Source organism: Equus asinus, chromosome 5 (assembly GCF_041296235.1).
Source record: "Equus asinus isolate D_3611 breed Donkey chromosome 5, EquAss-T2T_v2, whole genome shotgun sequence".
Taxonomy (NCBI): domain Eukaryota; kingdom Metazoa; phylum Chordata; class Mammalia; order Perissodactyla; family Equidae; genus Equus; species Equus asinus.
Genome location: NC_091794.1, coordinates 35,509,477 through 35,534,866, shown reverse-complemented (window position 1 = coordinate 35,534,866; position 25,390 = coordinate 35,509,477). Strand labels below are relative to the sequence as shown.

Here is a 25,390-nt window from a genome sequence, read left to right as displayed (position 1 = left end):
AACTCGTCAAACTAAACAGTTTAAAAAGGGTGAATTTTATAATTTGCAAATTATACTGTAATAAAGCTAACCCCTAAATAAGTAAATCAATCAACTGGCCCCTCTTTCTCTGGTTTCCCAGGGCAGATGCTGCGATTTTCTCCCTCTTCCCTGGTCTAGGGGTCCATTTCAGCCCAAGTGACCCTCTCCTGTGATTACCCTTTACTGCTGGCTACCAAACCAGAGAGACAGACAGACAGACAGAGACAGAGAGAGACAGAAAATCAGACAGAAAAGACAGAAAACGTTTTGTATTTTGTGATTTGTAGGCCTCCTCCGTGCAGGCCCCAAGTCAGGGAAGGAGTCCTCTTTCCAGGGCCTGAGACAGGATGCGGATGTCCCAGACTTAGAGAATCTCTGTTGATGAGTCTGGGTGTACCTCCACTTCCACCACCCAATGGATTCTCTCTCATTAACACACAACTCTTTGATAGTAAACCCTCTATCAACATGGAATTTTTGCTGAAATTTTAAATGTGCATTTTTTTAAGGAGTCCCATAGTCCCATTTTAAAGTGAATATTTTCCCCCTAATTTACTTGTTTTGCAAATTTGAAATTTTTCACAGATTGGATTTGCTTATAGGGGAATATGCCTGAAGGATAAGATGTCAAGCCTCCATTTTGCTTGATAGATCTGCCATATGTGTCTTTTCATTATGGCAGGGCCCAACTGGAAACCAGAAAAACAGAAGGCAGAAGGGTTGAAGACAATACAAAACATGGAATAAACAAAACGCATTTCTCTTCATCTTTCTGATGCATACTCACAGGGACTCACACGTTCCTCCCAGACCAGCACTCCAGCTCCCGCTGGTATGTTACTAACCTTACATGAAGTCATAGGAGTCACTTACCCTGAAAGTATGCCTTATACCTGTGATAAAAACGTAAGAAATGGCTTTTTATTTATTTATTTTTATTTTTTTGAGGAAGATTAGCTCTGAGCTAATATCTGCCACCAATCCTCCTCTCTTTTTTTTTCCTGAGGAAGACTGGCCCTGAGCTAACATCCATGCCAATCTTCCTCTATTTTATATGTGGGATGCCTCCCACAGCATGGCTTGACAAGAGGTACGTATGTCCACACCCGGGATCCAAACCGGGGAATCCCGGGCCACCAAAGTGGAGCATGTGAACTTAACCACCGTGCCACCAGGCCAGTAGCAGAAATGGCTTTTTAAAAATTGTCATATCACGGGGAAGACTTTTGGCATGAACATATGTTACCCCAAAGACTGCTCTTGACTATGGGGGTTTAGGTAGTCTATAATCCCCCCTAAAGTTACATAGCCTTTCAGTGACTCAGTTTCTGCATATGTAAAATGAGAATAACAGTAACTATCTTCCTTGTCTCACACAACCATGGTGAGGGCTTTACAAACTCTGAAATAGCACATGCAGTGTGAGCTGCTGCTGAGCAGCATGAAAATATGACTCCCTCACAACCACAAGGACCCCTGGCCTTTAGAGGAGGCCCCAAAAGCTGGCTAGTGGTTGGGATACTTCTATTTCTACTTTATAACCAACCTGCAGGCAGGCCCTCCCCTCCTCCTGCTCACGGGAAAAGTGATTTGAACAGTCTAAAGATTTCTCTTTCTGTCCTGAGTACAGGGTCCTGAAGTACTAGTCTAGTCAGGTCATCGGGTTTACTGTGAACTCAGGCAAACCATCCAGTGTGTACTGAGAAAATGCGGAGGTCAGCACTACAGCCAGGCCCACCATTGTCTGGCCCCACGGTTCAGTGGACAGGCTAACGTGGCCTGTTCAGGGAGGTGGGGCACGAACAATGGGAACAAATCTCTGCTTGCTGTGCTCCCAAGGGGCAAAATGCTGGCAGGATTTCCCCCAGAGCTAATCAATTCCAGAACCACTCAACCAGGGTGCTGAGCCCCTCTGGCTGCTGACTCACAAAGGGCCACACTGGTGCTGGGGAAATGGGAAACCATTTCACCAAAGTGAAAAGAAATGAGATCGTTCAGCAGAGATAAGAGTAGACCAAGCGGGCAGCACCGGGCCTGGCAGAAATGAAGTGAGGGAGACGAACTTCCTCTTTCTGTGCAAGCAGCTCCTCCCCTCAGCTGCACAGAGTTCTCTGGCTCCCTGCAGCCCCTCCACCGCCTCCCCTCCATGACCCCACCTCCTCCCTCTGCCTGCTCACCAGACAGGATCTCATAAAGTCACTCACAAACACCTGAGTCCCTGATCCTTAAAGATCATTAAAGCGGGGAGGGGCTGGAGAGACCACTAGCTCACTGGTTCCTGACTTTTCACCACCACCAACTCCTCGCATGCCTGCTCCTGCGGGGCTTCTGTATTTTGGAGATTTTAGAATAGCTGCCTTCACTGAGCACCTACTCCTTTGGGTCATTCACTGGGCTAAGTGTTTCCTCTTATTGTCTTATCTAATGCCAACAAGACCATTGGGAAGTAGATATAATTATCTCTATTTCACATGTGAGAAGACTCAGACTAAGAGGGGTGTGTTTGCCTGAAATACTACAACTAGAAAGTAGGAGAGTTGGAATTGAGTCTAGGTCTGTGTGGCTTCAAGGCCTCACATGCTGCCAGCATTTAAGAAGAAATTGCTCACGCTCCTAGCAATTGCACTCTTAGGTAGGTACTTGAGAAAAATGAAAATATATGTCCACATAAAAACTTGTACATGAATGGTTATAGCAATATTATTTGTAATAGTCAAAATGTGGAAACAACTCAATGTCCATCAGCTGATGAATGGATAAGCAAACTGTGGAATATCCATACAATGGAATATTTATTTGGCCATAAAATGGAATGAAGCACTGATACATGTTACAACATGGATGAACCTTGAAAACATTTTACTAAGTGAAAGAAGCCAGACACAAAAGACAACATGTGATTTCATTCACATGAAATATCCAGAAAAAAAAATATATGTAAATACTTATATACATGTAAATACATATATTTTTAGTATAATACGTAAATTATTATATAATAAGTAAACATATACATACAGAAAGTAGATTAGTGATTGCTCAGGACTGGAGGGGATGGAGAGACAGGGTGGTGATCCCTAAAGGGTACAGGGTGTCTTTCTACAGCGATGAAAATGTTTTTGAGGTGATGAAATGATGGTTGCACATATCTGTAAATACACCAAAAACCATTTAGTTGTACACTTTAAACAGGTGTGAATTTTAAATGGGCAAATTGTATGGCATGTGGATTATATCTCAATAAAACTATTTAAAAACAAATAGCTCATGCTAAAACTGACCAAGGTATCGTGGTTCTGCCTTGTGAAGACTGAGAAGCAGAAGCTGCACATGCAGTGAAAAGAGCAGGAGCTTTGGAGCCAGTGACCTTGGACACCTTGTTTAGCTTCTCCGAGGCCTAATTTCTTGTCTGTACTCTGGGCTTGGTGACCCTGACTCACCACGCCGCTACGGCGTACAGGGAAGTCCCCAGCCCCCCAGTTCTAAATTTCCCCGACTTTAAAGTTTGAGGCTTGCGTGAAGAGGTAGAGGTGGGTGGTGTCTGAGGACAGAGAGGCTGCCGTTGCCTTGAAGTCACACCTACAAGGATCTTTCTCTCCTGTGTGTACCAGAAGCTGGTCAGCCAGAGGGAGGAAGGAGAGCTTGGCGATTCACTGCCCTCTGTCACCTGAGAGACCCCAAATAAGAGAGACCAGGTAGAAGGTGGAAAACAGGGGGATTTGTGTGAACTCTAGGGACAAACCTACTGCCCCTGGAACTGGTAGGAGCTGGAACCAGGAGGGAGGCATGTGGGAGAGCTAAGAGAAGGCCAGATTCCTATAAAAATGTGGCTCTTTGTCAAAGCAGTGGGATGGGTTGGATGATTCTGATGTTTTTCTTCCCAGATACGAGGCATCTGCCAAAAATGCAGAGATGCTTTTCTGAAAACAATTGGGGGATAGAAAGAGGCAGAAAAAAGCTGAACACGTGAAAAATCAAACAAAACAAAAAAATCAAACCAATTGGTAACAGAGGTACTCAAGTACTAGGAAATGGTACTAACATGTTAGCCATGGTGGTAAAGTACAGGTGATCTTCATTATTCATAGATTCTGTATTTGTGAATTCTCCCACTCACTAAAATTTGTTTGTAATCCCCAAATCACTACTGACAGTGCTTTCAAGGTCATTCATGGACATGCGCAGAAAAGCAAAAAATTTGAGTCGTCCGATGCACATGTTCCCAGCTGAGGCTGAACAAATGCTCCGCCTTCTCATTTCAGCTCTCATACCATAAAATGTCTTTTTTGCGGTCTATTTAGTTCTATGTTTTTTGCATCCTTTTTCTTTTGGTTGGTGATTTCACTACATAGAACAACCCCAAATGTAGACCTGAAGGTGCTGACTAGTGTTCCTAAGCACAAGAAGCCTGCAGTGTGCCTTACAGAGAAAATACGTGTGTTAGACAAACCTCATCCAGGTAGGAGCTGGCCATGAGCTTGATGTCAATGAATCAACACTATATATTAAATAAGGTGTCTTTAGACAGAAACACACACTAAAAAGTTATGTATCAATCAGTAAACAAAAACGTTGTGACCAGAGGCTCACAGGAACCTAACCGTTTATTTCCTCTGGGAGTGATAGTTCAGTACTTGTTATTCAGTGTTCACAGACTGCATAGAATAAAACTACTGCAAATAATCAGAATCGACATATGTGCTACATATTTTTCATACTTTATCTCATTTTAATGCCTACAAAGTGTTCTCTTTGTTTTGCAGATAAGAAAATTGAGGTTATACGTGTTCGATTATGTGACTTAGAGCTACCATGTGGAAGTGGCAGGATTTGAATCCATTTCTCTCTAATTCCTCAAAGGGGAAGGGAACTCTCTAACCCTTGAACTGGGGTGCTAGTTCTTGGGACTCGGGGGCCAGGCCCATATCAGGGCTGGTGGGAGGGCACAAGGAGAGTTGAGCTTAGTCAAGAACTAGATATATCTGAGAAAGGAGGGTGACAGAACTGAACACAATCCTCCAGATGTGGTCTGGTCAGACTATAGCTAAGACAGTGGGGAAAAGTTGATCCACAGTCAGCACAGAAGAGAGGCGCCAGGATGGTGAAGAGTCTGGGAGCCAACCACACCAAGAGAGGAACAATGGAAGGAATAGGAACTGCTCAGCCTAGAAATGAGAGCATGGAGGCAAACAGGAAGGATCTTTAAAGATCGAAATGGCTATCTTGGGAATGAAGAACCAGGGGGAAAGCAGAATTAGGATTGCGGGTTGAAAGTTACAGGGAGCAGATTTTGACTCAATGTAAGGAATATTTCCTGATATTCAGAGCTCTCCAACAAGCCTATATTGGGGACTGGTGGTCCAAAGGCCAAATCCAGCTGCAGACACATTTTGTGGGCTCACAGTGTCTTCTTAAAAATTGTATTAGATGCCCTTCTGTAGGGCATGTCTCCAGTTTTCCTGCACCACTTCCTGTGCTTTTTGCCCCATGACACTCATGTGTAACTTGCCTTGGCCTTCAGGTATAGGGTTGATGGATTTAGTAAATAAAAATACAGGATGTACAGTTAAATTTGAATTTCAGACAAATGACAATACATGGGACATACTTATACTGTATTTATATTTGTCCCAATACTTGGGATTTGCTGATACTGTCTTGTATTTAATCTGGCAACCCTATCCTAGAAGCTTTAAATAGGAGCTCCTGATGTTGCATTTTGAGGAAGTGGGCTCTATATTTGGGAAATATTCGAAGACTTGTCTCATAGGAATGCTTGGGATGGAACAGGGCTAAAATGGTCTAAGTAAGCCCTTGCCCTAATTTCTTGAGAGTCCCCATTCCAGAGTGACAAAGCAATAAAAGGTAAAGAAAGTTAGTAACTCTGAATAACAAGCCAGGTGCTATTCTAGATGCGCTTGACAGATGGGATGCCAGCTTCTTGCTCTAACAGCAGAATGTTCTACCAGAACTGGGATTGATTGATAGATAAGGGCATGAAGTATTTTTGATCTCTAATATCAATTGCTAGTAAAATTCCTTTTAAGTGCAAGTTGATTGATGTGTCTATAGCTGGGGATAATGGTGGCAACCTTGTTCTGGATCAGGGCACGAACCAAGAGGCATATAACATCCCCAAACGATAATTCTGTTTGATCTGTCAAAGGCCATCTTCTACTTCTCTGAGACTGCCATTAGTCATTCTGACATTTGTTTTCCTCTCCTGCTGCCAGAACTGCTTTTCTGGGTGTTTTGAACAGATTGTGACCAACTCACCAAAGACTGGAACATGGAAACAGTTGATACGTGAGAAGAGACTGGCACTGACTCTCACTGTGACCATGGCCTCAGTTTCCTCGGTGGAAAAGGAAGGGCAGGATCTGTCAGGTCACTTTCAGAAATTGTGCCTCTAAAAATGAGCGTCAGTAGTCTGGACATCAGCTAGTCTTTCAGTGTCCTCCTTCTGGCTTTCAAAGAATTGGAATGTTTCTGTTCAACGGGACTTGAGTGAGCATTTGGAGATAAGGAAAGTTAGCTTCCTGGCAGGGCGACAAGGTCCAGAGCTCTTTGCAGCTCAGCAAATGGTCTCCCTCGTGTCTCCCTCGCTTACTTTCATTCAAGTTTCTCAAAATCTCTCACTCAAGACAAACACAAAAAAAGGCAGAGGAAGTTAACAAAATGAATAAAAATATTTGGGGGAGAGTATGCACTAGACACTAGAGAGTAGAGCATACACAAAGGGAACATCCTTAGCAATTCTAATTTGTCCTTTTCAGGAAAGCTCCCGGGAGGTATGGGCTTTGCCACCTCTTTTAAAGATGGTGTATTCAGGGGCCGGCCCCGTGGCTCAGTGGTTAAGTTTGTGCACTCCGCTGTGGCGGCCCAGGGTTTCACTGGTTCGGATCCTGGGCGTGGACATGGCACTGCTAGTCAGGCCACAGTGAGGCGGCATCCCATATGCCACAACTAGAAGGACCTGAAACTAAGATATACAACTATGTACCGGGGGGATTCGGGGAGATAAAGCAAAAAAAAAAAAAAGGTGTATTCAGTAGGGCCCCAGGTTCACTCAGATGCTCACTAAATGTTCCTGGTGAGGCTGCGTTTCCCTCATCATTCTCCTCTTCATCAAGATGAGAAAGATAAAACCTCAGGCGTTACCCAAAGTAAGTGAGCATCAAAACTCCATTTCAATTATTGTAAAGTACGGACAAATTCTTTTTACAGAAAAACTGAACTTAAGGGTTGAGAAGTAACTGACACAGGAGTCTGGATCTTCAACAAGGAGTAGGTGACTCCTGGCTCTACTATTACACTCATAGCCCTGTTTTCCCTGGCTGTTCTTGATAGGTATTCTGTGTCCTCAATCAGACCTTCAGGGGGACCCTGTCTTTTCCACCTTTTTAATTTCTCAGGATCTCGTAATTACATTATGCACACACATCCTCAGCCAATGTGTGTTGAATGAATGAGTTGGAAATAAAGAGAAAAGAACAAGGGCTTTGGAAACATAAATAACCTGGGCAAAATCCTGCTTCCTCCATTCACCAGCTGGTGAACTTGGGCAAGTTTTTAATTTCTCTAAGCCTCAGTTTCCTTATTTGTAAAATACAGATAAACCACCTCTTTACATAGTTGTTGAAAAGAGAAAATGGAATAATGAAGGCATTCAATCATGGCAGCTATTTTTATTGTACTTGTTGAATTAATACAGAACTTAAGTAACAAGAGCCACTACACAGCACTGTGATTTTCTAGCCTTTTCATGCAGTCCCATTTCATTTGGCACAAAGATACAGACTGGTAAACTGAAGGATGAGCTGCTTTGTGTAACTGCCCACTATGGTGGGCGCTCCTCTGCTGGTCCCTAAGCGTTTAAGGAGAGGCGTTACAGTCAACAGCAGAATGCATGCCAATTGTTTTATTTATGATGCCTATTTAGATGACAAGGCCAGCCAGCATTTGGCCCCATCCATGTCATTACTCCACAATGCGGCGGAAAGACTGGACAGCTGGGGAAGCTGCACCCCAATCGATGGGCTTCTGGTACTCCTTTTTGTCCAGGAGGTACTGCCTGCCACGGTAGTTGGGTAGCTCGTAGAAAATCCAGGCACCCTCCAGCACCTTGCAGGAGTGGACCTCTCGCATGTGAAATTGCTCCATGATGGAAGGGCAATCTTCAGAGGTTTCATACATCTGACCATTAAAATCCCCTTTCTCAAAGATCTGAATCTTATACTGGCCTCCACTAGACTGAAAAACACAGGAGGAAATGAACAGCAACCATTATGGAAATAACCAGCAGGTCAAGGACTCAGAGAACAGCATGGGTCAGAACCCACCATCTCGAGTGCTAGAGGATCTGAACTTCTGTCCTCACTCTGCACTGAGTGAAACAGCTGACTTTCAATAAGAAAAACTTAATTTTTTAAAATACTCAAGAGGTAGAGGAGGTGCCATAGAAATGACTAGTATGTTCAGTCTGTGATGAACTGACCTTAGATTTTATTTAAGCCTTAGCAGCCAACAAAAGACAACCACCCCTTAAGGGGAGGGAGCGAGAGAGAGAGAGAGAGAGAGAGAGAGAGAGAGCGAGCGAGAGAGAGAGAGAATGCAAGCACGTGCGAGCAAGCCTACCCTCCAGACTCACCAGGCGAACAGCCCTGCAGGAGCTGAGGCGGTCGTTGAGGCCCATCCAATGCTGGTGTTCAGGGTACTCACCCCGAGGTAAGATGTACATGTACCCAGCAAAGTTGGGCCTTTCATACACAGCCCAGGTGCCTCCTTCTACTCTAATGGAGTTGCAGCGACTCAGGTACACGTGGAAATCTGCACAGTCGCAATCAGAGTCATACTGGCGGCCTTGAAAATTTTTGTCTTCATAGAAAGTAATCTGAAGTACAGGGCAAATAAAGAGAAGAACGGAGGAGTTGGGTGGCTTTATTCATAGGAAAATAAAAATTAAGAACACATTTCCTACTTTATACACTCCTTTCTGCTCAATTTTGAGGAGGAAAGGTCTAGTTCTACCTAACTTCACAACATTTACCTTCTGGCAGACAAATGTGGTTGTCAACAATAGTACTTTCTGAAGGCTTAAAATAAAGCAAAACGAAAGAGTGCTCTAACATAAACCAGCAGTTTCAGACTCCAGTTCATTGCTTTCTCTTTTTGCTCCCACAGCTCACTGTACTTACCACATTACATCATAAATTATCCACTTATATAGCTGTCTCTCCCATCAGCCTCCTACTAGACTTCTTCCATGGGCAAGGATCAAGCCTTATTTAAGCTATGGACCCATTCCCAGCACTTGACAAACCCTCAGTAAATGTTTGATGAAGACGAGTGAGTTCCAAATGCAAAAACTCGTTCTAGGTGATATGGAAGATATACAGAAAAAAATAAAACATAGACCTTAGCTTAGACAGCTTATTTTAGATGGATATAGAACACACACATGAAAATATATCATATTATTTTCTGTATTATTATTTTGCTGCCAACAGAGCAGTTGCAAAGTAACAAAATGACAAGGCAAGAATGTCCTTTGTTTCAAACTCTTACCAAGTTTCTACCACAATCTTTGGGGTAAACCTCTGAGACCTCTGACAGCACTGGAAAATATGCAACCCCAAGAAACAGGAAATAATAAACCTGTGCCCTAGAGCTACAGCTCTACAATCAGGCAGCTCCATCACTTAGCGAAGCCATATCTCTGGGCTCCGGCTTCTCATTTGTCAAACAAAAGGACTAGACTAGATTGGAAGCCTTGGCTGCAAAATAAAACTTTTTTGTTTGAAACAAGAGATGGAATTCCCAAGAACTCCTAGGGCTTCATGAAGCAGTGTCTGAAAACCACTAGACCAAATGGACTACAGAGTTTGCCCTTTTTTGTTCTATAATTCCACAACTGAGGTCAACATTAGGCTATTAGTTAAACTGAAATCGCAGGTGTAATTGAGTCCAGCAGTTAATTCCCTGGCGTTATGCTGCCACCTCGTGGCTAACTTACTTTATCGGTTTAAAAGGACAAAACCATGTCAGCCATTTCAGACGAAAGGAGCAGGCTGAGTCGCGAGAGGATCTTTGAGGTGAGCATTGAAGGATAAGTGGAGGTTTTTCAGAGGCAAAGGAAAAAGAACAGCCTGTTCAAAGGAAAGGAGTGAAAGGACATGCCCTTAATAGGGACAAATAGTTCATTAAGCCTCGTGCATACTGAGTATGTGGTGAAGTATTAGGACATACAGCCAGACAAGTGACACAGAGCCATGCGAGAATCCCTCTGGTGATTGTGTTGGAAATGTAGTGTAGAGGTTTGTGCCTGTGCCTGGAAATGGATGGTTGCTATGGGCGAGGTGAGAGATGATGAGGGCCAACCAAAGGGCACTACAATGTAATGACAATGAGGAAGCAGAAGAAATGTAAGATTCGGTGACTAATTAGATGTAGGGAATGAGGGAGAGGAAGAAACAAAGAATGGCTCGCAAACGGGCCTAAAACCTCGTTCTTTTCTACCCCAGGTGAGTCTTTCTAGATAATAACACTAATAGTTATTTCCTTCCACCTTAATTCCCTGCCCCCCCCACCCTTCCCATTCCTCTCAACTCTTCCATTCTCTTGTCCCTAAAAGCTTCCTTACCCCTTCCCGATCCTAAATCATGTACTTCATCTGTTTCTTCCCTCCCCAAATTTCTCTCTTCCATCTCACTTTCCCACTTCAGCATAGCACAGATTTAGAGGTACATGGGATCCCAGTTTACAGATGAAGAAAACAAAACCACAGCACCACTGTGTTACTAGCTATAGTTACTAGCTCTGTGACTTTGGACAGGCCACTGAACGTCTCTAAAGCTCAGGCTGTTCATCTGTAAACTGGATAACGATATGCACTGCAGAAGCTTGTTCTGAGGGTCCAGTGGGACAATGCCGATAAAGCACTTAGTTTAAAGCTGGCTCATAATTGCCAATAATGCCAATATAGTTGTTACAGATAAAGAAGTTAAATGGCTTGCCTAAGGTCACTCACTAGTTACATGTTAGTTGCAAGTGAGTGGATTGCAGTGCAAAACTCCTAGTTAGTAATCTGTGGGTCATTTTATTTTACCTTATCTCCCTTTGCCGTCTTCCTCCCTGCACGGCTAGCTCTGGTCAGCACACACCATCTACTCTCTTAGAAGTGGAACAAGACTGACCCTGAGTCTGTGAGGCTTTTCTCAAAACCTGTGGGAAGACCTTCAGGAAAATCAAGGTAACTTCTCTAAGAACAGATAGATTCTAAACTCCTTCATTCAATTTACCTTTGGTTTTTGGTCAACTATTCACCAAAAAAGAGGCTTTGCAAGGGGTATGTTACAGGAAATTAAGTTAATATCATCTTCTTTATTGTTTCTCACTCACTGCCTCTGCACATGCACCTGACTGACATCAGTATCTGAGAAGTGGAAGGATCCACGATGTTCTATAAGGCCCCCTTGCTGTTCATCCTTCCAGCAGAGCAGCCGACCATCCCAAGGTTGAAACAAAGCACACGGAACCATTACTGAGCACCAGGACCAGGCTCTCCTTCCAGTGGGAGACCTTCCAAATCTCAGGGCCCAGAGAATGTTGCACCTCCACTCAATTTCCGTTTGTAGAAGGACCATGAAATTCATTCCGTGGTGAGCCCAGAGAAGGTCTGGACTCTTGGGCAAAAAATTTTGTAGAGAAGGCTAAGAAATGTGCAGGAGATTTTTCCTAGAAATTATTACAAAATTCCTCTCAAGTTTTTTGAAAAATAGCTTACTAATCCAACACAGAGAAAGAACCATGTCTTGAGCATCCCAAAGGTAACAAAAACAAACTTAGTAAAACGTATTGCTTTTGCCAAGCTGATAACTCTTCTGATTAAATTGCTAGCAAAGGGAGAAGCAGTAAGAGAAACAGTAAGAGATAATTTACTATCTCCTTTAGCCTAGCAAGCAAAAGTTATTTAAGTGAACAGCCCAGCTACAAGAAACAGAGAGCACACTATTACTACAGAAATCTGCGAAAGCTGGGGATGTTTTCATAGATGGTTCTGGAACAGTTTTCCCTCGAGCATACGGATATCCCTCTATGGACTTCAAATTCTTTTTAGTGGGATTTGCATGGCATATTTTCAAGAACCTCAGAGCACTAAAGACACTGTCTCATCTTTCTCTCTAAACTTTCTAGATGACAAGCATGATTATTAGTTCTATTTTCTAAATGGAAAAAAAATTAGGCACTAACCAGCTACGGAACAAGTTAACAGGTGCCTCCTGACATTACGCAATGGGAAGTACCTGACACTGCCTGTGTAACTTTCTTGCCAAAGACTATTCTGAGTCTACACAAGAGGAAAAAATCAGACAAATCCAGATTTTGGGACTTCCTAAGACACCTGATCCAGACTTTGAAAAATGTTCCATGTCTCAAACAACAATAGAAAGGTAGGAGGACTACTCTATATAAAAGAGACTAAAGGAAAAAAACGAGGCTAGAGAAACGACAGTGAAATACCATGCATGACCCTTTATTGGGTCCTAGATCAGGGGAAAAGCCAGTCATGTGGTACATTTTTGGCAGGAATTGGAAATTTAAATATAGTCTGAATATTAGGTATTATGTTTACGATAAATTTAGGGGACATGACAATGATACTACGTTTATATGGGGAATGCCCTTGTTTTTAGGAGATACATGTCTAAATACTTACAGCAAAAGTATTGTCTGATATTTATTTTCAAATGGTTTAGTAAAAAGAGAGAGACAGAGAGAGACCAAATAGGGCAAAATGACAACAGTCGAAGAACAGAAGTGAAGGATATACAAGTATTTGTTCAACATCTCTTGTTTATTAAGATTCAATGGGTTTGAAAAATTTCAAAGTTAAGGGGGGAGATCAGGCTTTGCCTTAGACACTCTGCTCAGTGGAAGAGCTAACAGAGAATGAAGGTAGCTGCCCTCTTCCCAAAGCCCGCCTGAGAGATCAAGTTCCAGTCCAACAATTGTGAATCAAGTATTTTAGAGGCAATTTTCCTAACTTAAGCACTTTATTTGGGGAAAGGGATACAGGTAACTGCTTGCCTACAGGGGATATGTGGCGTTTAATTCACGTGATTGGTCCATCCACCTTGGCCTTTTAGAATAGTAATGGTTGAGGCTAAATTTCACAAAACATATTGAATACTAAAAGTTTTCTACTCCACAGAGTCCTCTTATCAGCACGTACTATGTCTATGGAAATGCATAGAATATTAGTTGCTGGAAGGCAGAAATCATGATGATTTATACATTATATACCTGTATATTATTCAACATAACACCACCCATAAAGATAAACCCTTAATAAACTGGTAATTCAGTTAGAGTAGAAAATATAATAAGCATTTCTTAATCTTTTCTCCCAATTCCAGCCTTCTAACCACTATCATACTCACCTCTAGGCAAAGAAGCAAAAGCTTTTCTCCATGTTTCCTTCAGTGTATTATTAAGTGAAAAGAAGATGGGTAGGCCAAAAATCAGCATGACCGTTTTCTTACCTTGGTTCCAGTTTTAGACATTTTTGGAGCATAGATTGGTTTCCCCAGTACTGAAATCCAGGAATAGCCAGAGAGAGTTAGAGGCACAGAGACATTTATACTGGGCTGGTTTCAAATCAAACATTTGCTTAGTCATGAGAATAGGATCCAAAAATTGAGTCAGTCATTTAGAGGCTATTGATGGTTTCTAGAAAAACAAATGGGATTATGAAATAAAGCAAAGCTTCAGTACCCCCTTTAATGCTTACCAAGCCTTGCTGCATTATAGACTTTGCTGAGTCAAGACAACAAAACCCAGACAAAGTTTTCAAGATTAAAAAAGTCCCTCTGATCTGGGCAATTTGGTTTTCTAGCAAGCAGCCACCTTGAAATCCCCCACGTCCTTTTTTTCTTCAACAAAGCTCGCAGGAGATGAGTCAAAAGACCACCCACTAATTCTCAACAAAAGTGACACGTTCTAAGGCAACAAAACTTATGTGACAACTAAAGGCAATGCATGACCTTGTGTTTGGGAAAAAAGTCATTATAAAGGACATTTTTGGGGTGATTAGCAAAAATTTTAATAAGGACTGTGTATTAGATAATAGTATGTACTATTGTTAAACTTCCTGAATTTAATCATTTGCATTATGGCTACATAAGAGAATGTCTGTTTTTAGGAAATACATGCTAATGTATGTAGGACTAAGGTCCAAGATGTCTGTAACCTACTCTCTTAAACTGTTGAGCAAAAATAAAATAATAATACTATATAGAGTGGTAAAGTGAATGTAGCAAAATGTTAACAATTGATGAATCTAGACAAAAGGTATGTGGGAATTCAGATTCCTGCAATTGTTCTTTAAGTTTGAAATGTTTTCAAAACACACACACACACACACACACACACACACACACGTAAATTCTAATCCACAAGAAAGGGTGCTACAGTATGTAGACTGAAAGACAGAAAGCTACTGCAGAATCCTGAATTTGCAAAGATTTAGCTAAGCCTGACTTGCCACCTGCTAGGTGGCATTTCTCTGCCATGATATCATATTGGGACCTGTTTAGAGAACATTTTCTGGCACTTAATACAACTCTGACTTTAGGAATGAGATTATGTCTTACGGAAACTCAAAGAAACAACAAAGTGACTCTTCTCCATTTTAATTTTCCTAGTCCAGTATATTCTTCTCAAAAGTCTGACTTCCTTTTCTTCCCACTAACAAAGCTATCCAACAAATACTTTTATAAATGGGATGCCCCTGAGATATATTATGGTCAATTCATAAAATGGCAAATGTGCCTGGACATGAAGATTATTGATAAATAAAGTATTAAGTTATATGCTTAGTTTTATGAATTTTATAAACATTAAAGAAAATTTCTATTACCACTAATTTCATTAACCAAGAGCAATTTCCAAAACATACTTCTGCTACTCCAGTGTTTATCTGGTAATGCTTTGCTTGCTTGAATTTCATCTTAATATAAAAACTATGAAAACCTCAATTAGAATTAACACATACTCTGAGGGTTAATTTTCACTTTAGAAATAAAAATCAAGCTCTTTTTTGATATAATTACTAACTAAATGGCCAGTGAGCATATGAAACAATGTTTATCAGCAATCAGCTTCATTTTATTAAATTGATCATTGTTTTCCTTTATCTTAAAGAACATAGCTTTCCCAATCAAATGTAAACTTTATTTTTGATATAACAGCACACAATGACATTGGAAACCTTTTCTAGACTTAAAAGTAAAGCTTTGTCTTTTCATTAAAAGGAGAAAATTACTTTTTAGAGTTTATTTATTGAAAATTTAAAGCAGAAAATGAAAAATAAAGATTCTAAACAATTTCATTGTTTCATACTTTAAGGACTAAAATATCTTTGTATAAAACTATTTCTGCAATTTATACACCAACAAATCATACTTTCATCCCAATTATTTTTTTAAAGGAGTAACAACTTCCTTTTAAATAGTTACAAACAACTATAAAACTCTTATTTAACTCTAGAAAGGATGAAACCCTTTCATCATAGAAATTAAAATGTGAAGTTTACCTGTAAATCTATACTCAATAACTTTAATATTAACATACATACAATGGGACTGCCTTCATCCAGGTTTTCATTTTGGCATCACAAAGATGAGCCTTCTGATGCTCTATAAATAATATGTTTATAGGACAGTCAGAAGTTTAGCTGAAATTCAATGTAAACAGTAGTAAATAAGTATGGAATGGAAATTAAGGAAAGGTCTTAAATAAAAGAAAAAGCCCCAAAGTCTCTTAAGCAGCAAGAGCACCTTCTCAATTTAGTTTCAAGATGTGTACCATCTTCCATTCGTCCTCATGTTTCTAGAGCCCTAAAGGTAACAAAAGAAAAACATTAACAATTTTCTATTGCTTTCATGCAAATAATAAGAAAAAACCATGCATTTATTAAATCAAGGTCAGATGATAGTTTAGAGTAACAAAACACAAAGTTTAAAGCTAATTATATTCCTTTTTTCTGAGGGTCACATTAGTTCACAATAGAAGAAAAGAAATTCATACATAGATAAAAAAATGTAGCAGGCTATGTGTGGGGATTAGTCTAAACTAAAATTTTATCCTCTTATAGTTCCCATTTCCTTTACATAATCTTTGATAGACTTCCAATTCTTAACCTCAGCATTTATTAACTAAATATTATAAAATTATTGTTTTATAAAAACAATACACTTTAAAATACACACTTTAAAAATGTAAACAATACATAAAGTAAACTATAAAGAATAAAGTTTTGCAGCTTTGAAAAACAGTTCAGCAGTTCCTCAAAAAGTTAAATATGTGACCTTGCAATTCTACCCCTAGGTATACACCTAAAAGAAATGAAAACATGTCTACACAGAGACTTGTACACAAAAGTACACAGCAGCATTATTCACAACAGCTTAAAAGTGGAGATAACTCAAATGTCCATCCACTGATGAACAGGTAAACAAAGTGTGGTAGATCCATACAATGGAACACTAGCAGCCATCAAAAGGTATGACCTACTGACACTTGCTACAACACGAATGAACCTTGAAAACATGCTAAGTGAAAGAGGCCAGACACAAAGGCCACATGTTGTATGATTCCATTTCCATGAAATGTGCAGTGTTGACAAATCAAGAGACCAAAAGTAGAGGAGTGGTTGCCTGGGTCTTGGGGGAAGAGGAGACACTGGGGGTTGGAGGAACGGGGAGTGACTGTCAATGTGTATGGCGTTTGTCCTTAGGGTGACAAAAATGTTCTGGATTTGTTAACAGTGATGGTTGCATAAACTTGTGAATACAATAAGAGCCACTGAAATCCTCACTTTAAAAAGGTGAATTCTATGGTATGTGACTTACATCTCAATAAAAATTAAGAACAAGTTTTCTCCCACCCTAGACAACCAGTCTCATGCCTCAAAGACACTATTAATAATTTCTTTATATCCTTTCAGAAATTTTTAAGGCACATAATTAGCATATAAATGTGTGATAATCCCTCTTTTCTCAAACATACAAGGCAACATTTTATTCCCCCCCTTTGGCCTTCACTCTCCAACCCCTCACCTTAGCGATCTTTTAGTATCAGCACATACAGACACACCTTGTTCCTTTCACAGATGCATTCCAGGACATGGATGAGGCAGTTCATAAGGCACCAGCCCTCTACTGAGAAGCATCTGGGTTGTTTCCAGTCTACAGCTATTTCAAATAATCCTGCAATGAACATCTTTTTTTTTTTTTTTTGGTGGGAAAGATTCACTCTGAACTAACATCTGCTGCCAATCTTCCTCTCCTTTTTTTTCCCCCACAAAGACCCAGTGCACAGTTGTATATTCTTGCTGTAAGTCTTTCTAGTTCTTCTATGTGAGCCACAGCCACAGCATGGCTACTGAGAGACGAGTGGTGTCGTTCAATGCCCAGGAACTGAACCCAGGCCGCCGAAGCAGAGTGTGCCAAACTTTAACCACTAGACCATCAGGGCTGGCTCTGAACTTCTTTTTTAAACAGATCTTTACATACCTGCATGCAACTGTAAGATAAATCCTAAGAAGTGAAGTTGCTAAGTCAAAGAATCTGTGCATTTTAAATTTTGATTTTGTCAAACTATCCTCCAAAGAGGTTGCACAAATTTGCACTTTCTCCAGTAGGAGGTAAAATGTCTTCCCAGTGCTGTATACTACCAGTTTTTCATTACTGCCAATCTGATAGATGAAAAATAGTATCTTATATTTCTTTAATTTGAGTGAAAGTGAACATTCTTGTGTTTCTAAGTAGTTTTATATAAACTACCTATTTATGTCCTTTGTCCGTTTTTCTATTGTTAGTCTTTAAAAATACTTTAAAATAGCCCAATAAACTAATTTCTACAAAAAAAGAATGAATACTACATATTTAGATTAAACAACTTCCAGTAAATTTGCCTGTGTCCATATTCTCTTCTACTGAGTCTGTGATCTTCCAGAGTTCAGTATTCAAATCTTCATTTGTACTTTTTTTTTTTTTGAGGAAGATTAGCCCTGAGCTAACTACTGCTAGTCCTCCTGTTTTTGCTGAGGAAGCCTGGCCCTGAGCTAACATCCGTGCCCATCTTCCTCTACTTTATACGTGGGACGCCTACCACAGCATGGCTTGTCAAGTGGTGCCATGTCTACACCCAGGATCCGAACCGGCGAACCCAGGGCCGGCGAGAAGCAAAACGTGTGAACTTAACCGCTGCGCCACTGGGCTAGCCCCTCAAATCTTCATTTGGATTAATTCTGATAATTTATTAATGCTCATATGTGCAATTAACAAAAATCACCTAATTTAATAATTGGTTTGTGTGTGGGGTGATGGGAAAGAGGAAAGATGTGTTAGAAAGGGGGAAGAGAACTTAAAGCTATGTATGGGGAAAGTAGTATCTTCGGACAGTACAACTTTTGCCCGGCAAGAAGTGAAAAAGACAAAACCTGGCTGTTATATTTACCCATAATTCTATAGGTACCACCTGAATATTCTGGTCTTCTCACTATAAAATGCCAAAATATCGGTATGTAAAGGTCTGTATATGCCACCACTAGTGGGATTAGTGGAAAAAAATTGGCAATGGTTGGTAACATGATATTCTGTGCAGTTTTTTTGTAAGCTTATAAGATTTCCCCAAAATAATCTGTTTTAGGTGGCCTACATTATAAATGCCTACCAGTGTGTGATGCAGGAGCCTTACTCATCCTGCTGCTTGTTTGGAGCCTGCTGCAGGAGGCACGAGGCTGTCCAGCTGTTGGCGATGTCCTGTATGAATCAGCCACTCATAAAACTTGTTCTCCACAAGTACCTGGAACTGCTTTCTTTGATCCCTAAAATTGTAATTGAGATCAAAAAGAATGTAGCAGCATTAACTCATATGAATTTTACTCGAAGTGATTATAAAACACTTTAATGGGATAAACATTAAATTAGTTCTAGTTAACCATTTGTTCTCTCCAAATAGTTGTTCAGTTCTATACATTGGATCACCACCACCAAAAGAAAAAAAAAGATTGCTTAGATACAATGCCTTCTTTGTAAAGACTTACCAGTAATTACATATTTTGTTCTACTGTGGTTATTCGCTCATCAGATATTTACTGAGGACCAAGTGACACTGGGTAGTGTTCTGACAATGGGGATAAACGTGTAAAGAAAAGAGAAAGCTCTGTCTGGGCAGCTTTGCGCTGTGTGACTCCAGAGGGCACCATTCACACTGTGATCTATGTAGTCTATGCTCCTTGTGGACTGTATATTGTAGTAAGGAAGACAGGCAATAAATAAAATAAATATATATAAACTTAAGTAGTTATAAGTGCTCTGGAGAAAAAATACAGCAGGGTAAGGGAATGGAGAGTATTGGCAATGCTATTTTACAAAAAGAATGGACTAAGAAAGCCTAAGATGACACTTAAGCAGAGGTCTGAATGAAGTGATGGACTAAGCAAAATAAATATCTGAAGAACATTCCAGGCAGAGGAAACAAAAAGTGCAATGGCTCTAAAGTGAGAGCATATTTAACATGTTCAAAATAAGAAAGAATAGGAGCTCCTGACAGCCAGGAGCTAGCTCAGCACTCTCAGCTAGGCCTCGGTGTAGCTGGATCTGGCCTGGCTGCAGTGTTCTCCTGGTGAACACAAAGAACATAATTCCACAGAACACTAACATCAGATAAGGCCACCAAGGGATGCTGATAGATCGAGGCAAGAACAAGACCACCCCATAATCATACCTCAGTCCAGAAAAAAAACAAACATTTTGTGGTCCAAACCACAAAAATGACCAAACATCACCCCTTCCTGGCTAATGAGTGACTGCTGCATCTTTAAAATTATAGTTTTAGCCCCACTTTATTCCTCTTACCTTTGATATAAAAATTAAGATTCCAAATCATAGAATTACCCTTGCTTCCAAATAGCATTCAATCCACAACAAAGCCTTGCTTCCTAGAACCCTCTCCAAAATTACCTACCATAAGCCAAAATCCAATTATAAGTTCTTTTCAACACGCTTTTACTGAGATGAAACAAGTTCTTTTCTTCCTTGCAATGAGTAATAAAATCCAGCTTTAGTCTACAGATACATTCCTGGTGGTCTTTGGCCAGAGAGCAATGACTAAGTAAAAGCATTATAATGATTTATTATATTATATATTATATATGACAACAGTTCACAAAAAACACTAACTACACTAAGAACTCAGGTTCTGCAACCAGGCTGAATAGGTGTGAGTCCTGGCTCCTGGATGACTTTTAAATCTTTCTGTTCCTGTTTCCTCCTCTGTGATAGGGTATTGGTATGAAGAATAAATGAGTTAATACATAGAAGGCGACTAGAATAGTACTTGGCACATAGGAAGTGCCCGATACATATTACCTGTTACTACAGCCATCTTCATTATTCTACAGAACTGAGAATGACTGGTGTGTAGTATTAATATCTTGGTGGCTCAATCCATGAGATACAAACCAGGCGGAATGTTTGTAACAGATAACAGCAGTATTACCATAATGAATTCCCAGGTAAAGCATGAGTTTTCACTGTTACTCACCTTTATATTTTTCAGCAAGTAGCAACTGCCTTAAAGAGTCTCAAAGCAACTGTGTAACTATATATTATATATTTCATCCCTTAATCTATATGATGAGAACAAAGCCATGAGAAAGTATCCAAAAAATACCATGGCTGGACTAAGTCTTTTTTCAATTACTATTTCTCTTACGAAGTTCTATTCTAACAGGTCAGGTCTCAGACATTCTGGGTGAACAATCCCACCGAGAAGATGTGTCTCACAAACACATCACTAAACAGAGTGTCTTACACTCATACTACTACACACAGTGCAGCACGCACCACCGCGCAGAGTCATACACACACATTACTACTATATCCTATCTGCTTAAACCTTCACATGGATCTCATCAGGTGGAAAATAAACATATACTTTATATATGATACAATTAAGAACTAAAGAGGTTAAATGACACACTCAGTGTAACACAGTAAATGGCATAGTCAGTGCTAATTCCTGAGTCTGAATACTTTCAAGAACAACACATTTTAAAAATCTAACAAAACTAAGAGCTAATTAAAATAAGCATTTTTGCTCACACATTAAATAGCAGTTCTGGATCATCAGAAATAAAAACATTTTGGAATGACTGCTTTCAAGCCAATGACAACCAGAAAAAAACAACTAATACCAGGCAAATGGAATCCAATTATTAAAGTAAGAGGTCTTCTAAGTCTTAAGGAAAAGGGTCATAATGATCAAGATATCATCAGGACATACGACATTTCATGTAAAGATCTCCAAAAAGGAAATGGATACCCTTTTCTCAAACTAGCTCCAGCTTTGAAATGGACAATGTTGAGGAAGAAGCAACCCTCCATCTTTTGGTATTATGTTTCCTACTTTCCTCTCCTAAAATCTCTAACAAACAAAACTGATTAAATACCAAAATACTTGTACGAACAATAATTACTTATTCTGAGCATCCACTAATTTTAAGTTGTATGTGCTCCTCTGTCCCGAAGAAAACTGATTAACCAAAAGTTTCTAAGCTGGGCTCCAATTTTTGGAGTCATCTTTGATTTTCGTCTTTTTCACAAAATCTTGCACCAAGTCCTGCCTCCTGTCAAAATATTTCTGGTCTCCACCCCCTTTCTCTCCACTCTAGTCCAGTTTCTTAGTCTGGACTATTGCAACATCACCTTGACTTCTCTCTTTCAAATCTCCCTTAACCAGGGTCTTCAAATGTGCCAATCACATTTTTTAACCTGCCATAGCATCTAATAAAGGGGTTGCATATTATAGGCATTCTATAAATATTCCTGAATAGATGAAATGGATTTATGAGTTTCAGTCCATTGTTCAAAAGTCCTTGATGGCTCCTATTGCTTAATTCAATTTAAACCTAAGTTTCACTGCTGACATTCAAGATTCTACATAGTCTGGCTCAATCTACCCATCCAACTTTAAATACCACTATTCTATACCCAGAATCTTATTTCAGCAATTAATTTCCAGAATACCTAAGGCCTGCTTCTACTTCCACATCTGCTCCTCTATTGCTATGAAAAGCATTCTGCCCAGTTCTCACTTCCTATCCAAACTCTGCTCCTTCTTCAAGGTCCAACACAAATCCTACTTCCTCCAGAAATCTTCCCTGACTACCCACACTGATGTTTTCCGAATCTCCATAAACCATCCTGGCTTCCAGAGTTCAAAGACTAAGACATTTGAAGTAAAATTTTGTGGTGGACATAATAAACCACAACCATCTACTATCACAAGCATGTTATTAAAACTAAGATATTTCAGTACCCCAAAAGTAGGAAGGAAATAATTTCAGACTAAAAGACAACATTTTAAATTGACTAAATTTAGCTTTACTTAAAAACACTGTACTTATTTTTCACATTTTACCATGGATTAGGGAAAACTTTGACAAAAACTGGCATTAGTCCATGGACCAGCATTAGGGATCCACCCTTGGAGAGTCTGTAGTGTAGTGAAGCCAGGAAATCTGTATTTTTAAAAAGTTCCTTGGATGATTCTAATATACAACCAAGTTTGAGAACTGTCAGTATACTGTAGAGAAATAAATTAAAAACTAAAACCAATCCATTTAAGTACTGGATTATGTGGCATATTTTCATTCATATGAGTCTTATATCTGCCAAGGAAACTTAAGCTTCTTAAAAGAAGGGAGTCTAACACTTGAGTATACACTTGCTCCTATCCCCCAAGCAAACAGTGCTTGGAACACTGACCTGAAACTCAAGCCTTAATAAAAGACACACTATATCTTTTTCATTACTTTAGCACAGCTGTAAACATGAGCAGGTTAATTTGCTTTCCCATAGAATTTTATATAAGACTAATTATTACTTCCAGAAAACACTCACTTTGTCAAACGAGCCTCCTTCACAATTTTCTGCCAGATCTGTATCTTCTGCTCTCTTTGACCCAGTGCTTTCTGATATGCAGATGGAAGACCCCCAGGTATCTCTGTTGTGTCCCCTTCCATTTCAAAGGGAATAATAAATATGTAGAATTCACAAGGTGGTAAGAGTCGGAAGACACTAGTGTCACTGTTCTCTCTGCACACAACCATTGGTTTATCCCAATAGTTAGGCACTGTAGCAAGGCCGGTCCTGGCCATATGGTCCTCCAGCATTGGGTAATGAGTATGAAAAGGGGCAAAAGTTACTGTCTGGTTCCCAGAGAGAATAAGTGGGCGTGTAGGCGTCAGAATGTGAAAGACGCAACCTGTTGTAGAAGAGATGGACAAACGATGGCAAACAGCAATGACTTTAATGTTGTCACAGCTGTGGAGGTGAAGAGCAGTCTGTACAGGGCCCAGAACAAAGGTGCTATTCCTGCACTTCTCAATTGTCACAGATCTGAAAAACGAAAAAATGAGGTAAATTCATCTGAATGAGAATAAGAAAAAAATATTTGACTACAGTATAATTCTCTGATGGCAGAAAAAGGATCAATCCTACTCCAAAGAAAATGTGAAAATATCAGAATACTACAAAGACTGTGCTTACCGTAAGGGAGAGAGCAGATATATAAAAGATTCGTTGCAACGATGAATCTTTACATGTGCCCCCACCAGAGTATCTGAGCTCTTGGCCAATGTCTGCTTGTAAACCTGGCTCATCACCACCATGCGGTGCATCCTAGGGGCCACATGAGTATTACAAGCAATCTTGGCTCTTTTGGTAGTCCCTTCAACTATTTAAGAAAAATATGAATAAATGAGAGAGTTTCAAATCAAAGAAAAACAAACAACCATATGAGGTTACACAGTCTACATGTCTAAAATTAGATACATGTGAGGTTTAAAAAAATGTGAGAGCTGCGTGTTGGGTAAAGAGGTATTTGCTATACTATTCTCTGCTTTTTTGTATGTTTGCAATATTTCATAATTTTTTGTTATAAAAAAATTTTAAAACTTAAAATCCACTCAAGATTGCCTATAGATCTAAGACTTTTTTTCATGTCTATCCTTGAAGTTAAGTAATGTGGCTAAGGTCATATGGCTAGTAGGTGGCAGAGCTGGCCCAACTCAAGTATTTTGTCCTCCAAGATGCCTTAATTCATCATCCCAACACTTAAATAATCTTTTTATTTTTTATTTTATTTTTTCTAGGAAGATTAGCCCTGAGCTAACATCTGCCGCCAATCCTCCTTTTTGCTGAGGAAGACTGGCCCTGAGCTAACATCCATGCTCATCTTCCCCTACTTTACATGTGGGACACCTGCCACAGCATGGCTTGACAAGTGGTGTGTAGGTCCGCACCCAGGATCCGAACTGGCGAACCCCGCGCTGTGGAAGCAGAATGTGCAAACTTAACTGCTGTGCCACCAGGCTGGCCCCTTAAATAATCTCTTTAAATTGCCATAATACTAATTATGAACCCTTCCTAAGGTTAATTACCACATCAGTCCATGATATTTGGTTCATGTCTTTATTTATATATGTATTTATTTATTTATGTATTTGGGTTCATGTCTTTACTCCCAAGATCATTACTAACGTGAGCACATCTTCCTCTCGTACACAAATGCCTTGCACAAACTGACACACAAAGTTATCTGTTGCCCTCCTAACACAGTCCCACTATTATGTGATTGGCTTCTCAGACTGTACTTCCTGCAAGCCACCAGGACACCCTTGTAAAAAGTACTGGCCAAATGTGGAGAGGTCACAAAAGCAGGCTGTTATTCTTCTTTTAAAACAATTCTATTGTTTCCTTTTATTAGATAAGTAATACATGCTTATTGTAGAAAAGTCTTAAACACTAGTAGTAAAAGAAGATAAAAATTCTTTGTAATCCTACTATCTACCACTGTTAACATTCTAGTATAATCCTAAGAGGTTAGATATCCTTCTTTTCCCTACTAGTGCCTACCCTAACAACATTAAAAAACTTACTTGAACCTATATTCTTTTATCAACATCAAGAATTATGTAGTATCTCCTATATACTTATGGGAGCCTTACGTATCTGAAAGTCCCTGACCTCATACTTAGAGCAATAGTTTGATTGGATACAGAGTTCTTAGATCACCATCTTTTTGCTCAATATGCTGTTGATGTTGTTCAACCATTTTCTGTTTTTTAGCATTATAAAAATTTGATGCAAAACTGGTTTTTTTTTACATTTTCACAGAACCTATTTTCTCTTTATCTTTGAAATTCAGAGATTGTGGAAGTATATTCTAGTTTCTTTCATTAATTTTGCTTGGCATTTGCCTCAGTACAGGCACCTACTTCTCTTTAAACTTATAC

At 39.7% G+C, this 25,390-nt stretch overlaps 2 protein-coding genes across 8 annotated transcripts in view; both read right to left on the bottom strand.

Annotated features, from left to right (window-relative positions):
• Nucleotides 1-7,695: 7,695 nt before the first annotated feature.
• On the bottom strand, nt 7,696-13,752 carry CRYGS (crystallin gamma S). Its single transcript, XM_014843342.3, has 3 exons — nt 13,566-13,752; nt 8,672-8,914; nt 7,696-8,274 (listed from the first exon to the last, which is right to left on the bottom strand). Exons 1-3 carry the CDS (start codon nt 13,584-13,586, stop codon nt 8,002-8,004), a joined length of 537 nt encoding a protein of 178 aa, XP_014698828.1. The 5' UTR covers nt 13,587-13,752; the 3' UTR covers nt 7,696-8,001.
• The window catches only part of TBCCD1 (TBCC domain containing 1), a 24,403-nt gene continuing 12,685 nt past the window's right edge, over nt 13,673-25,390 (bottom strand). For 5 of the 7 annotated variants that reach the window (XM_014843341.3, XM_044771256.2, XM_070509264.1 and 2 more), the window contains 4 exons: nt 23,643-23,829; nt 22,995-23,492; nt 18,760-18,913; nt 15,168-15,920 (listed from right to left, as the gene is read on the bottom strand). In XM_014843341.3, the coding sequence (XP_014698827.1) occupies nt 18,784-18,913; nt 22,995-23,492; nt 23,643-23,829 (815 nt within the window). In that variant the 3' untranslated portion in view covers nt 15,168-15,920; nt 18,760-18,783. Of the gene's footprint in view, nt 13,753-15,167; nt 15,921-18,759; nt 18,914-22,994; nt 23,493-23,642; nt 23,830-25,390 lie in introns of those variants that run through there. The other 2 variants (XR_011503252.1, XR_011503251.1) reach the window with 2 other exon arrangements.

Excerpts from the sequence above, each read along its gene's own strand:
- CRYGS (XM_014843342.3), bottom strand. The coding sequence starts at position 13,586 with ATGTCTAAAACTGGAACCAAG. Across the intron at positions 8,915-13,565 it reads TGTCTAAAACTGGAACCAAG|ATTACTTTCTATGAAGACAA; the intron begins GTAAGAAAACGG and ends CCTGTACTTCAG. Across the intron at positions 8,275-8,671 it reads CCTGCAGGGCTGTTCGCCTG|TCTAGTGGAGGCCAGTATAA; the intron begins GTGAGTCTGGAG and ends TGTGTTTTTCAG.